Raw genomic sequence first — 12571 nt, 5'->3', positions numbered from 1 at the left:
TTATAACAAATGGCGGTCATTTTTCAAACAGTAAACTAAGAATTTATTAAGTCCTTTAACAAATAACTGCCCAAAATTTTGTTTCCCAGAATCTTTATACTATTAGACAAAGCAGGCTGAGACTTAGGTATCACAGTAACTTTGCATTTTGACAGGATGCATACATAAGGTGTTTTCTATGGGAAACAGTTAAAAGAATTCACTAATCCCTTGATCATAAGAGTGTCTTGCTAGCACACTTGACTTCTATGAGAAAAGCTTGTCTAAGTCATGTCAGCTTGAATGGCCTTTCCTGAAGTTTTTGCTTTCTAAGAGCTTGATGAACTCGCAGTCACAGTCTTGCTATTTTCAGAACGGCCCTCGAAGGCATTTCTTCGTACAGATGGACAAGCAGAGGCTCCCTCGGTCCTGGCCATGGATGCCTAAGGGTTCTTAATCCCTGAGGCTGGCATTGCTCAGCTCTGCACATGTTTCTCTGCATGGCTCATACAAATGCTTCTTTCCTTCCTCTCAAATTCATTTCCTAATATTCTCCAAATCGGGTGCCGGCCTAAGCACTCCACAAGACAGAAGAAACATGAATGCCACTTCCCTCGCGGGACACCTTCTGAGGACAGGAGCCACTAGGGTCCCCCAGCCCATGTCACAGATCAGGGAACCTTGGGCCAGCCCGCAAGGGGGCATGCCTCAGAGACACAGAGCAAGGCCATTGTGTTTCTCCTCATTCCTTGGACACTGAAGTACACGTCTGTTGTTGGCGCTCTTGCTGACCGAAACCCTGGGTGTTATCACTGAGTTGCAGAGATGACAGCTGGAAGCAGCCCCTGTCACCGACTCCAGGGGCCAGCTGCAGCTGTGCACACTCTGTGCATTTAAAAGCTGCAGGCACCCCCTCCTTCCCATGGCCATCCCCTTGTACCCAACACACAGAGTGTGACAGGAACAGGGTCTTGAACCAGCGGGGCCTTCAGGAAGTGGCTACAGACCACCAGAAAGTCAAGTTTTCCAGGTCCTTTTCATAACCAGTTTTAGGACAAAATGTAAACATGTCTAACCAACATAAGTTGATATGTGCTCTTCCGGATGCTCAGGGCCCTGGGATGAGCAGCAGTGGCTCTTGGGGACACGGAGACTTTGGTCCCCTTGCTCTATGCCAATGACCATGCTCCCTGCAGTTGTACCTGTCCACGGCATCATCCCTCTGTGCTACGCATATCTGCTTTTCACCTGCTATGGGCACTCAAGTGCACCTCAACTGCAAGGAGGCAGAGCAAAGTCCTCAAGCTCCTCTCCAGCAACAGCTGGGCCTATGAGACAAGGGCGGAGGCCCTTCCCTCATCGCCAGCTGCAGGCTGACAGATGACTGCATGTGCCCAGCTGTGGGGCAATAGGGAAGCGAAGGGGAGGGCTGGTCCCTCCACCAAGTACTGCATTAAAAAGTAGAGCACAGGTTGTGTGGGAGCAGTTGAAAAGACCTGTGTGAGAGATGTGTTATGCAAAACCTCTCTGACATGGCTAATTATAGTGTCTATCATCAAGCATGAACATATTCATGGGAATTAACCTCATAAAATACGTTTGCCCCCAAATACCTCTTCCCCATGGCAGAGATTTGTAGTTGCCATCTAATGTCCCCAATATTCCTTTTACCCTAAGTAAGAGAACTCTGGGTTTATTTAGAGCTGTAATGCACCCGGCTATAAGACTGCATTCCTAGCCTCCCTTGCAAGTAGGGGTGGCCACATGACTTTTAACCAATGAGATATGAGCAGAGTATGAAACTGAGTAAAGAGAGTTAAAAGGAAAAGGGCTTTGCTTCTTTACCCTCTTTACTGGAATGCACATGTGATGGCTGGTGCTCCAGCATCTTGTTTGGTGTGTGAGGAAACCTTAAAGACAAAGGCCACATGCCAGTACAGCAGAACACAACAAATAAGTAATGTTACTCCCCAGGCACGAGTGGGCAGCCCTAGTCAACCTGCCTTTTACGTGAGAAAGAAAGAAACTTCTATCTCTTTCCATTTTTCAAATTTATACAGCCAAAAGTATAAGGCAAGTTGAATTTGACAAATTAGTGCAAACAGAACTATAATGATCAACAAAGTAAAATCATAAATCTACCAAGAGTCAAGATTTCTGAATCCATAAGAATGTTTTGGGAAACCCTCCACTGTATAGGCACTGATAACTAAGGGTTTAGGCCAATTAACATTAAAGAAGAGAAAGAAAGGCCAAAAATGTCATAGAGTGACTGTTTCAAGAGAATAACCTGATTACATAAGGATTAAGAAAGGCCCGTAGGAATATGAATGAAGCCATTACACACTTTTTGTAAAAAAAAAAAAAAAATCTATAGTAAGAATCTATAGTAAGAAGAATGCTGGCTTTCTAAAAATCATTATTGTTTTTGGAAAAAGTATGCCCTGCTCTTCCCCAAATTCTTACTTCAATCCGTCTTTGTTCTAAAAATTTAGTGCCTAATTACATTTATAATCTAAATTTTATAAAGCATGAGATGGACTAAATCTGTTTTTATAATTGACCGCGTTATTTCTCAAGATTCATTTTCATACTTGCTGTGTAATGTGGCCTTGTTTTTAAGTGGAGTCACTTTCAATGACCTCTCTTCCTGTACATGTGCTCTCCTGGCAAAGGCCTCAAAAGGATGTGGGGCTCTCACTGTCTCACTTTCCACAGTACTGGATGATCATCAACAGCTTTGCTCAGCAAACTCCTTGGTTCTCAAGGCCAAAAGCAGCGATGTCACTCACTGAGTGAGGAAGATGCGCTCTCAGGTAGGAGAGAAAATCAACTAAGCACTCACTAGAGACAGGCTTAGTGGTGGGCCCTGCCTGTTAGGCCAACCACGTTCTTACTGGGGAAATGAGAGTTACATTGGTGAACCAACAGAACTTTGTTTAAACTATAGCTAAGCTGTCCTTACATGTGAAAAAGGAAGGCAGAGAGAGAACCAGAAACAGCAGCATGAAAAGAATTGCTGACCCTGATGACTATGAAGGTGGAGGAAGGGCTGCGAGCCAGGGAACATGGTGCCTCTAGAAGCTGAGAAGGCGGGACTGGATTCTCCCCTGGATCCTCCAGAAGGAAACAGCCTGGTAGGCACCTTGATTTTGGCCCTGGGAGACCCATTTCAGACTTCGGACCTTCAGAACTGTAAGCTTGTGCTGATTTGTTATGGAAGCAGTAGAGAAACAACTGAACCCTCCTTCGCTTATGTCATCCTCATGGAGTCACATAAAGCAGATGCTCCCGTCTCCAACTGACAAGTGGCAGCTGAGACCTGGAGAGCTCCAGCAGTTGCCTGGCTGCACAGCAGCCAGCCTGAGATTCAAATGCTGTCCATCTGCCAGAATCAAAGATCACGTCCCTAAAATCCCCAAGCACAGTGTTGGTGAGTAGAATTCATTCAACAATGAGCTTGGCTGGAGCAAAGGAACAGAGTGAGAAATCCAGTCTGTTCTGGGCAGGGAAGAAGCTTGTGTGATCTCAGGTTCTGGGAGAGGGCACGATGCCTCGACAGGCCCGGCTGGGAGGTTTGGGTTTGATCCCAAAGCTTGCAAGGAAGAGACTATGTTCAATCACTTGGCGGCATGAACGGAGACAGACAGAGGAGAGTTAGGGAACTGTACAGGGATGGCAGTGGGCCATCGTGGAAGTGATAACGGGGAGAGAGGCCATGGGAGGAGGCCTTAAGACAAAGCCACTGGTTACGAGCACTGATGTAAGGGAATGGAGGAGCAGTGAGGACTTTAGACTTTCACTCAAGGCTTGAGAGGCTGAACAGCAACATTGACCAAAATGGGGAAGGAGGAAAGAAGTCAGTATGAGGGAGGAAGAGAGAGACAAGGAAAGGAGAAGAGGAGAGTGCAGTGGGGTGGGAAACATCGTCGGCGACCACCCGTAGCCTGCAGGCTTGCCGGTGGTGAGTGGAGCAAGCCCCCCATGACCACCTGCCCTCCCCTTCCACCCCCTGGAGGGCACAGGGCTGGGCTGCAAGAGAACTCGGTCACTTTAAGGAAACTGAACAGGTACCAGCGAAGACACGCTCACATCACAAATGCAAGGTTACGCTTCTCTTTTTATATTTCTTCTGGAAAAGCAAAATAATGTATTTTCTCATTATATAAAACAGCAAAATAAAATACTAAATAGAAATCAAAATAAAAATTTAGCAGTTAAAACATCATGGAATCTGGGACAGCCATTTGGGCAAAGGTACTTTTCTCCGGGCATCACCATCTAATGGGTGATGTAGACACTTCCTTTGGACCCACACTCACCTTTGGAAAATTTCAATCACCTCAGTGTTTATATGTTAAACTTGGAGTTTGGGGACCTGAGTTCCCATCTGAGTCCTCCCACTAAAGAGCAAACTTGAGCAAGTCCTTGGATTCCTGGGCCTCAGTTTCACGAGAGTGCCACAGATATTATTGCAAAATTCTTGTTCGTTTCTGGCTCATGAAAGGGAAGTTTAAGTACATTTTTGTGTCTCTCTGGATCCATACTAAGTCATAGTGCGCAAGTGATTAATACGCATCCAGTCAAGGATAAGCGTGATACAGACAAGGAATAACTCGAGAACGCGTCTGATGACTAGCTGCGGCAAGTACACGCTGCAGACTCAGGCAACAAAGTCTGGCATCACAAACAGTGGATTTGCCTTTGAAGCTGAAAAGTTTGCTACCCAATGAGGCATGTGGGAAGCACAAACACATATTCCTTCATGGGCCCCCTAACAACTGTTAACAGGAAACTCCTAAGTGTTCTTCCATTTCACTGTGAAGCATCGTGCTAAAGAAATGTGTGTCCACAGCAGAGGGTCTCAGGGAGGCTGCACCTGTAACCACCAGTCACATCAGCCATCCTGAGCAGATGGTCCCAGCCCGGCCTCAGCGGGGCCCCTCCCTGTGTGGCTGAGTGTGCGGCCGCAGCAGCGACCAGGGCAAGGTTGACCCCAGGAGCTGGCTGAGCCCAGCTGTGATTCTCATGCAGTGCAAGGCTTCGAGAGGAGGTTCTCACAAAACTAGGTCTAGATGGCAGGTTTGGGGGATAGAGGGAAAAAAGTGTATTTTATTATCATGGCACTAACACTAGAAAGAAATGAATTTCACCTACAATTCGAAACAAAAAAGTCCAAGAAAGTAAGTATGATAATAACAAGTATGATAGTAACATAGTACTATCTATCTTGAATATTATATTTTTAATCAATGTAATCAATCAAAGCAGTTCAGTGCTTTTGTCAGAGGGAAATAAAGAACCGATGCCATTCTCAACTTCTTCCATTTCCAACTCTGCTTTAAAAATCAATTTAAAGCTTTTAATGAACTACTCTGTCAGGGTCACAATTTATGAGCACATGCACCAAGTTTACAATGAAATCACTGGACTATAATAACCATTGAAGAGGCACAGAGTATTTCCAACATCAAATACCAACCCTCAAACCGCAACTACTCTGTGCAATACGGAAACAGCTCCTAATTTTGACCTTAGGAAAACAAGGAAAATGAAGCATGAAGAAATTCGGACATCTGCCAGTGGCATTGCAGCCTAATAACCTGGGACGCGCTTGGAATGTCCTGGCCTTAGCCACTCGGAATCTCAAGAAACAGGCTGTAAGTATCAACTTCTTAAAAGGGTGTTTTGTTCCTAAATAACAAAGGCAGACGTTCAGTGTTTTTCAAAATGTCTTTAATTGGTTTTCTGCAGATGTTAAGCCCACTGGCGGGGATGAGGTGTACTTTATGGAGCCTGGCCTGTTATTATGCTGGAGAGCCTGGCTCTCAGTCCCTGCAGGCTCCTGGGATTAAAAAAACATACAGGTAGGTGCGGGGGCAATAAAAGGCGACAGGGTGAGGTGAGCCAGACAGGGTTTGTCTCTCGCTCAAGGCCCACTCCTGGGGGAGTGGTAGCCTGGCTCTGGGAACCTTCGGGTGCTGGCCCTGGCCTAACCAGCTGTCTGCAGGCCTCGGAGCTGTGCAGGAGCCAACTCCGGAGAAGGCACAACCGGTCGAACAACAATGCAGGGACCCAGCCCCTGGGACAGGCTTCCTCAGGCCTCGAGTGGCAAAAGCCCAACTGAGAGAGGTCCCAGGAGGGGAGGCTTTGGCCCATAGTGGTCAGTGGGAACAGAGCTACTTCGCCTGAGATCAAGATGCTCCCCTAGAGATTGAACCCCAAGAAAGGAGCAGGGGCTGAGCCTGCACAGGGCAAGGGACCTGGGCTCACTTCTCAACGGACCCCAAATTCACAGACAGATGAGTATGGGCAAGTGTCTGTGCATGTGTGTGGGGGGTGTGACTGTGCGTGTCTCTGTGTGTGTCCTTGTGTCTGGGTGGGCACAATGTCTGTTCCAGCGCCTCCGTGTGTGTCCATATGCATGTTATGTGTCTGAGTCTGTGTCTGTGTATATGTGGATGTGTGAGTGTGTGACTGTGTCTACGTGAGTGTCTGGGCGTGTACAGGTGTGTGTGTGTGTGTGTACTGGGGGACTGCTGTCAGGCAGAGGGGAGGTTATGGAGGCAAGGGGGTGCTGGTGGGCAGCAGCTGTCCTGAAGGTCACAGCCAAAGTGTCACCACCCTGGCCAAGGAATCTGCACTGCAGAGGCAAGTCACTGGGGGTAACAAGGTGCTCCTCCTCCTCCTTCGCCCTCCTGCTAGGTCCTACTTCTGCTCTCATGAGACCCCTTAGGTCACCCCAAAAAGGCAAGACTTGAGGGAGGGGCTTTCACCTCTGTAGGGGGTGCCCCTCTCCAAGTTGTCCCCAAAGAATCCGGGATTGCAGGAAGACAGGTGTCTTTGGAGAGCAGATGCAGTTCAAGACATGGCCAGCAGTGCGGCTCTGAAACTCACTGTATCCCCAAACCTTCCTAGGTAGAGAACCCATCACCGCCGCTGGGTCCTCCCACTTGGCCTGTGAGAGCTGGTGGGATGGGGAGTGAGGATGGAAGAGAAAAAGATGGGGGTGGAGACAAAGGGAGACAGAGATAGAGACAGAGAGACAGAGACAGAGAGACAGAGAGACATGAAGGTGTGAGGGGTGAATACAAATGTACTCCAGCACAGGCCAATGGTCGTACTTGCTGTGAAGTCCTCAGGGTGCACCACTGGCCAGTTGCAAATATTGTAAATATTGTTGTTTGTATCTCAGATTAAACCAGGTAGTGGGGTCAAAACCTACAGCCTAGAATTTTTTTCCTACCAACAAGTGCAGCTCAGCTGCAGGGTCAGGCACCAGGTGCTGCCAGGTGGTGACACATACCTGGGCAGCAGTGGGAGTGGGGTCCTTTTATCCAGAATCCTTCCTGGAAGCAAGAGATGATAACCGAGATGATGTCTTTAAGGCATTTCGAACCCACCCACCTTAAAGATTTTAAGTAGAAAGGTCGCCCTGCTGAACTAGCCTCAGTGAGCTTTCAAAAGAACGCAGAGAACCCCTGTAGAGACAGCTGGGGATTGACTACTCAGGGTCCTAGAAGCAGGAAAAACAAGGAAGAGGGAAATGCCAGGAAGAAAGAATAATGCTATAAAAGGAAACAAGATAAGGAGGGAATGTAATCACCCGGTGGGCCTTGGAGAGAAGGGGCAGGCATTAATAGTGCTAACAATGGGTGGCTGGGGACACTCTCCTACAGCCCAAAAGTATGTGGGTGGGAGATCATCTGCCACTAGGAAGGAAGAAGGTGGCCAGGATGCTTAAAAGTCATGAAGGCACCTTTCTAGCACAGGTATCAGGAATCAGGAAGAGATACTGTGGGAACAGCTACCTGCTGAAAGGAGAAGAGTTTTGAAGGTCAGGCGCCTTCCCTACCTCCCCAAAAGAACACAACCCCGTTTGGAAAGGTCAGAAAGAAAGACCTAGAGTACACCCAACACACAGCATGTGCTCAACAAGCACAAACCTTCAAATCCCAAATTCCAGGAAGGAGGTTTGCAGCCCAGAGAGCTGGCTCCAGGTGTCCAAGTTCCTACTCCAGCTCGCCCAACCCCTCCCTGGGGCTTCCTCTATCAGGGTGCCCCCAGAGCTCCAGGAATGGGAATGGGATAGGTAGTGCTGCCTTCTCTACCAGCAGGAAACAGCAGTGTTGCAAACTCCACCAAAGGCAGAACCAAAGCTGGGCAGCTGTGTGACTACGACTGGGCTAGACACATTGAGGATAGGCTAGCTGCTTCCAGCATCCTAACCCGGTAGATAGCAAGGTGGGCCAGGTGGAATCAACCACGAAGGTGGCCCTGGCCTGTGAGGACTGGCACCCCATGAGAGGATCAGGTGATCATAGTCCAAGAAATGCCAAACTCTGGCGCAGCCTTTCACATCAGTACACTGTGGCTCTCGAGGTCTTGTAACAGTCATATGGCCAGGTCCTGGGAACTTCTTGAACTAAGCAAGGTCAGTGCTCATCATCCTGGATCACTCCATCAACCTCAATCAAAAAAATGTAAAATGAGCTACATTTGAAGGCAAGGAAAAAATATTTCCTAGTGAGAGCCACAAACTTTTTGCAGCAGAGGAACTCATTGGGTATTTCATAGGACTGCTTCTTCCAAAAGTGCTGTTTTTATTAAGATATGTTTGCAATGAATTATGTTTGAAGAGTCTCCCCACCTCCGGGGAACATGGATCTCCCCAGAGAGAGGAGATGGATGGAGTGGAAAACACAGACTGATCTACTGGAGCAGCTGGGATTCGAATCAGTCCCATAACCCTTAACCCTGACTCCTGACCCCTAACCCTAACCTGGCTCCTCCCAGCATTCCACACCACCTCTCAAGGAAAAGGAAAACACGCCAAAGGCCAAATCCAGACAACACAGCACATAGTCTATACAACAGTCTACACAAGATACAAGGTTCAAGTTAAAATGAAAGACTTGCATTCTAACTCATTGGGAAGGAAGACACAGGGGTAACCAGTCCAACTTGGAAAGCTGATAAATAACGGAAAAAATAATTACTATTTGGGGGTGGGGTTGGGCAGTAGGACAGAGTTCTGGAAAGTTACAGAAGGCTTTGATATGAAAAGGAGTTTTACAAACCCCTGATGGGGCCAGGCTGTGAGAGAGAACAGCCCCCCCACCCACAGCACTAAAGCATCTCAGCTGTGCCTCGGAAGGGAGGGAAGCCAAGACCGCACGGGGAATCGCCAAGTCCCTGCACAGACACCCGAAAAAAGTAGCCTGGTTGCACTAAAGTTATGGGGCTGTGAATACTTCTTTCTTTTTCTTGTCCTCACTCCATACATTTGCAAATAAAGTTAAAATTACAACATAAAAGCAATTAAAATCAGAGAGGGGATTAAGATTCTGGGAAGAGTGGCACTATGGTTAATGTGTAGTATGTCCAGACAGCAAGGGAAAGCCAGGTCAGGGTTTTTATGTCCTGGACAAGGAGGGGCTGGGGCAGGACAGGGGTTGGTTGGGTGGTTGGCAGCCTTGTTGCTCTCAATTCTTGTCACTTGCAAGCCCCATCCCACACTTTCTGCACAAGCAAATGTCCAGGTTAGGGCATGAAGATGGAGAACACTGCACCTGTCACAGAATCCCGCAGCTGGGCAGTGACCTCGAGTGGCCAAGCACTCAGCCTTGCAGCTAGGACCTTCAGAAATCCTCTGCAGGGGCATGATTCATTGGGCCACCAGGATTTTCATCATTAAAGAAATGGGAAAATAGTGCAGCAAGAAAAGGCTGACAAACTGCTCCTGATGACAGGATTGAAACCGTGTTATTGATACCGAGGGCAGTAACACTGGAGAAAATAACCCTATCATAGCTCAGCTACAGGAACGATTAACCTTGCCAGAGAGAACTATACAAAAGAAGTCAATCGTTTTAAAGCTTGTTTTCAGAAAGGGTACCTAAAAGGGATTGTCAAGTCAACCTATCATAAATATAAATCCAAAAGAAGCCTACATCCGTCACACGGAGCCATTCGTTTATTGCATGTGACATTTACTTTCTCCCAGAAGAATTCTTTAAAAGAAAAAAAAAATCTGGTAGAACCAAAAACAGCTGTGAAATCACCCTGACCTCACGGCACAAGGTGACATAATGCAAGTCCACCCCATTTCTATCCCTTCTACTTTCCAAAGTCATTTGTCCCAGAACAGATAAACACCTAGGTCTTCCAACAGGTCCCACAGGTCATACCCACTACAAATGTTCTTATACAACTCCTCTCCCTTAAGATCACACAGCTCCTGCACAGACGCCAAGTCCACACCTGGGCTGCTCCCTGCAGTCAGCTGTCCTGAACTCCCCATTCACGGGGACATTATTAATAGAAATATGTCCTGAGTCAGCACCATCAGGCTCCCGAAGTGGCTAGCTGCTTCTAAGAGAGCACCTTGCTGGAAGGGGTTGGGGTGTGTGTGTGTCCTTTCCTACTTTCACGCTGAGGTCCCCATGACCCCATTTCCCTTCCTGTGCAACCCCTTCCATATATGTTCTAGCACTGTTCCCATAATCATATTTTGGGACCAGCTGCTGCCAAGTAATCTAGCCCTCACATCTTTCCATTCCTCTTTCAGGCAAAAACCCTCCATCCTTCATGACAATCAAGAAGCCTGGGCAGCCCCAGCCCTCACTTCCAATCCAGCTAAGAGGGAGGGGAGGTAGAAAGCTGTGGGGTTTTTTTGTTTGTTTGTTTTTTGTTTTTTGTCTTTTTTAACCCTGGTATTTCTTTTACATTTTAAAAACAGCCTCCATTTCATTCTGGTGGAAGTGTCAAATATTGTATATTTCCTTTAAGGTGGCTGCTTTCAGAGGCCTGCTCACGAAAAGAACTGCAGGGTCTCAACGGGACCCCACTTGAAAGTCTGCTTCTGCCTCCAGCTAACAAGAGCACCTGGGGGTCACCTAGAGAACAGGGGCTGAAAAGGTGTGGAGGAGGCTTGAGGGTGGGGCAAGGTCCAGTTGCCCTACATCCCTGCCCTTCCACTATTCCTGAGCACCATGTCTCCGTATTTAAGAGTTCTGGGTGTGACGCGGCACGGTCCCCCATACGAAGGACTCACCGCAGCCTCAGAGAATGGAAGTCTGAGGTGCCAGAGGAGCCCGAGGGCTCCTCACGAGGGCGCGTACGGATGGCTGTCCCCAGAAACGCAGTGCTGCAGGGACAGCGAGATGACCTTGCTGCCCTGCCCAACACCACGCAAGGCGGTCCCGCCCGGCCGCGGAATCCCAAGGACCCCGGCGCACACCTTCCCCGCCTCCCTACTCTCCCAGCACCGCAACCGCGCGCGCGTTCCCCGCGCTCACCGTTTCGGGGTCGTTCTCAAACACCTCCCGGGCCTCCTCCTTGCTGCACAGTTCCTCGATACACTCCCTCTCCAGGTGGCCCTGCTTGGCCTCCTCGAAGACCTGGTAGGCGCGGCGCTGCCTGGGCCGCAGGAACTGCGCTGCCTCGCGCGCCCGCAGCATCACGGCTACCCGGACGCGGGCGGGAGGGCGAAGCGGGGAGGAGCGGCGAGAGAGCGGGGAGACAGCGGGGACACGCTGTCAATTCCGGCCCCGCACACTCCGTTCTCTCAGCGGCGGGACCAAGGATGCAGTGGCGGGGCGCACGCGCGCGGGGTTGGGGCGTACGGGGACCTATTGGGGTGCGGGCACTTGCGCTGCCCATGCCCCGGGGAAGAGCGGGGTCTTGGCGGGGGAGGGTCTCTTGATCCCGCCGGCGCCGCGGCCCCCGCGTGGTACTCACTGTGAGCGGAGTCCGAGGCCAGAAGGAGCAGCAGCAGCGCGGTGCCCAGGGTGGCCGCGGGCCCGTGCGGCGGCGGCATGGCGAGGCCGGGGGCCAGGGGCCAGGGACGGGGACCGGGGACGGGAGCCGGGCTTACGGCCGGGAGCGCGCGCGGTCAGAGCACCCGGGAGGCCGCAGCGAGCCGCGGGCGCCGCGGGGCGGTGGCTCCGGTCATCCTGTGCAGGCAGTTCTGAAGGTCACATCCCGGCGGCGGCGGCGGCGGCGGCGGCACCACCTCGGGCTCGCGGCCGGTCTGGGCGGAGGCGGCGGCGCTGCCGGGGGTGGCCGGGGCGGGGCTCGCGGCCGGGGGCAGGACTGGCCTCGGGGCCGCGCCGGGCGGGCGGGGCCGCCAGCTCCCACCAGCCGCCGGGCTCGGGAGAGGGTTTTCACTGCGGAGATCAAAGATTGAAAAGGGAAACAGGTCATCGGGGCGTGGTGACTTTACACGCTGGCTTCGACTAGCGCGTCCTAGAGAAGGAGTTTCTCCCTAGTCGGCGATGGAGTGTGTTAATTCGTATGAGGCGAGGGAAAGAAGAGATAACACCAGGTACTATGGTTTGATTATTTACCAGATTTAAGCCGCTTTGCCACCCCACCACCCCCAACACAAATCTACCACGTCCTTTCTGGATTCTTCATTCTTGGGCAGTTTTCTCAAGACTTAATACCCACCAAAGAAAAGATAAACTGAAGCCAGACTGAATCCCAGTAGGGGTTACAAGGAATGACATTAAATTATTTCCTTTTGTAATTTCTATTTTCCATAATGATGACATTGAAAACCCTGAGGTTTCCCAGTGGATATTTAAGC

The 12571-nt window shown here is 49.9% G+C and overlaps 1 protein-coding gene across 1 annotated transcript in view; it reads right to left on the bottom strand.

The window, feature by feature from the left end:
- Positions 1–11990, bottom strand: part of GAS6 (growth arrest specific 6) — a 44904-nt gene extending 32914 nt beyond the window's left edge. The window contains exons 1-2 of the mRNA XM_016151958.2: positions 11722–11990; positions 11280–11446 (exon numbers count right to left, since the gene is read on the bottom strand). Coding sequence (XP_016007444.2) covers positions 11280–11446; positions 11722–11800 — 246 coding nt within the window. The 5' untranslated portion in view covers positions 11801–11990. The remainder of the gene's footprint in view (positions 1–11279; positions 11447–11721) is intronic.
- Between the last annotated feature and the right edge of the window lie 581 nt (positions 11991–12571).

The sequence above is a fragment of the Rousettus aegyptiacus genome, unplaced genomic scaffold, assembly GCF_014176215.1.
Source record: "Rousettus aegyptiacus isolate mRouAeg1 unplaced genomic scaffold, mRouAeg1.p scaffold_m13_p_11, whole genome shotgun sequence".
In the NCBI taxonomy this organism is placed as follows: Eukaryota; Metazoa; Chordata; class Mammalia; order Chiroptera; family Pteropodidae; genus Rousettus; species Rousettus aegyptiacus.
This window is presented reverse-complemented; position numbering and strand designations above follow the sequence as displayed.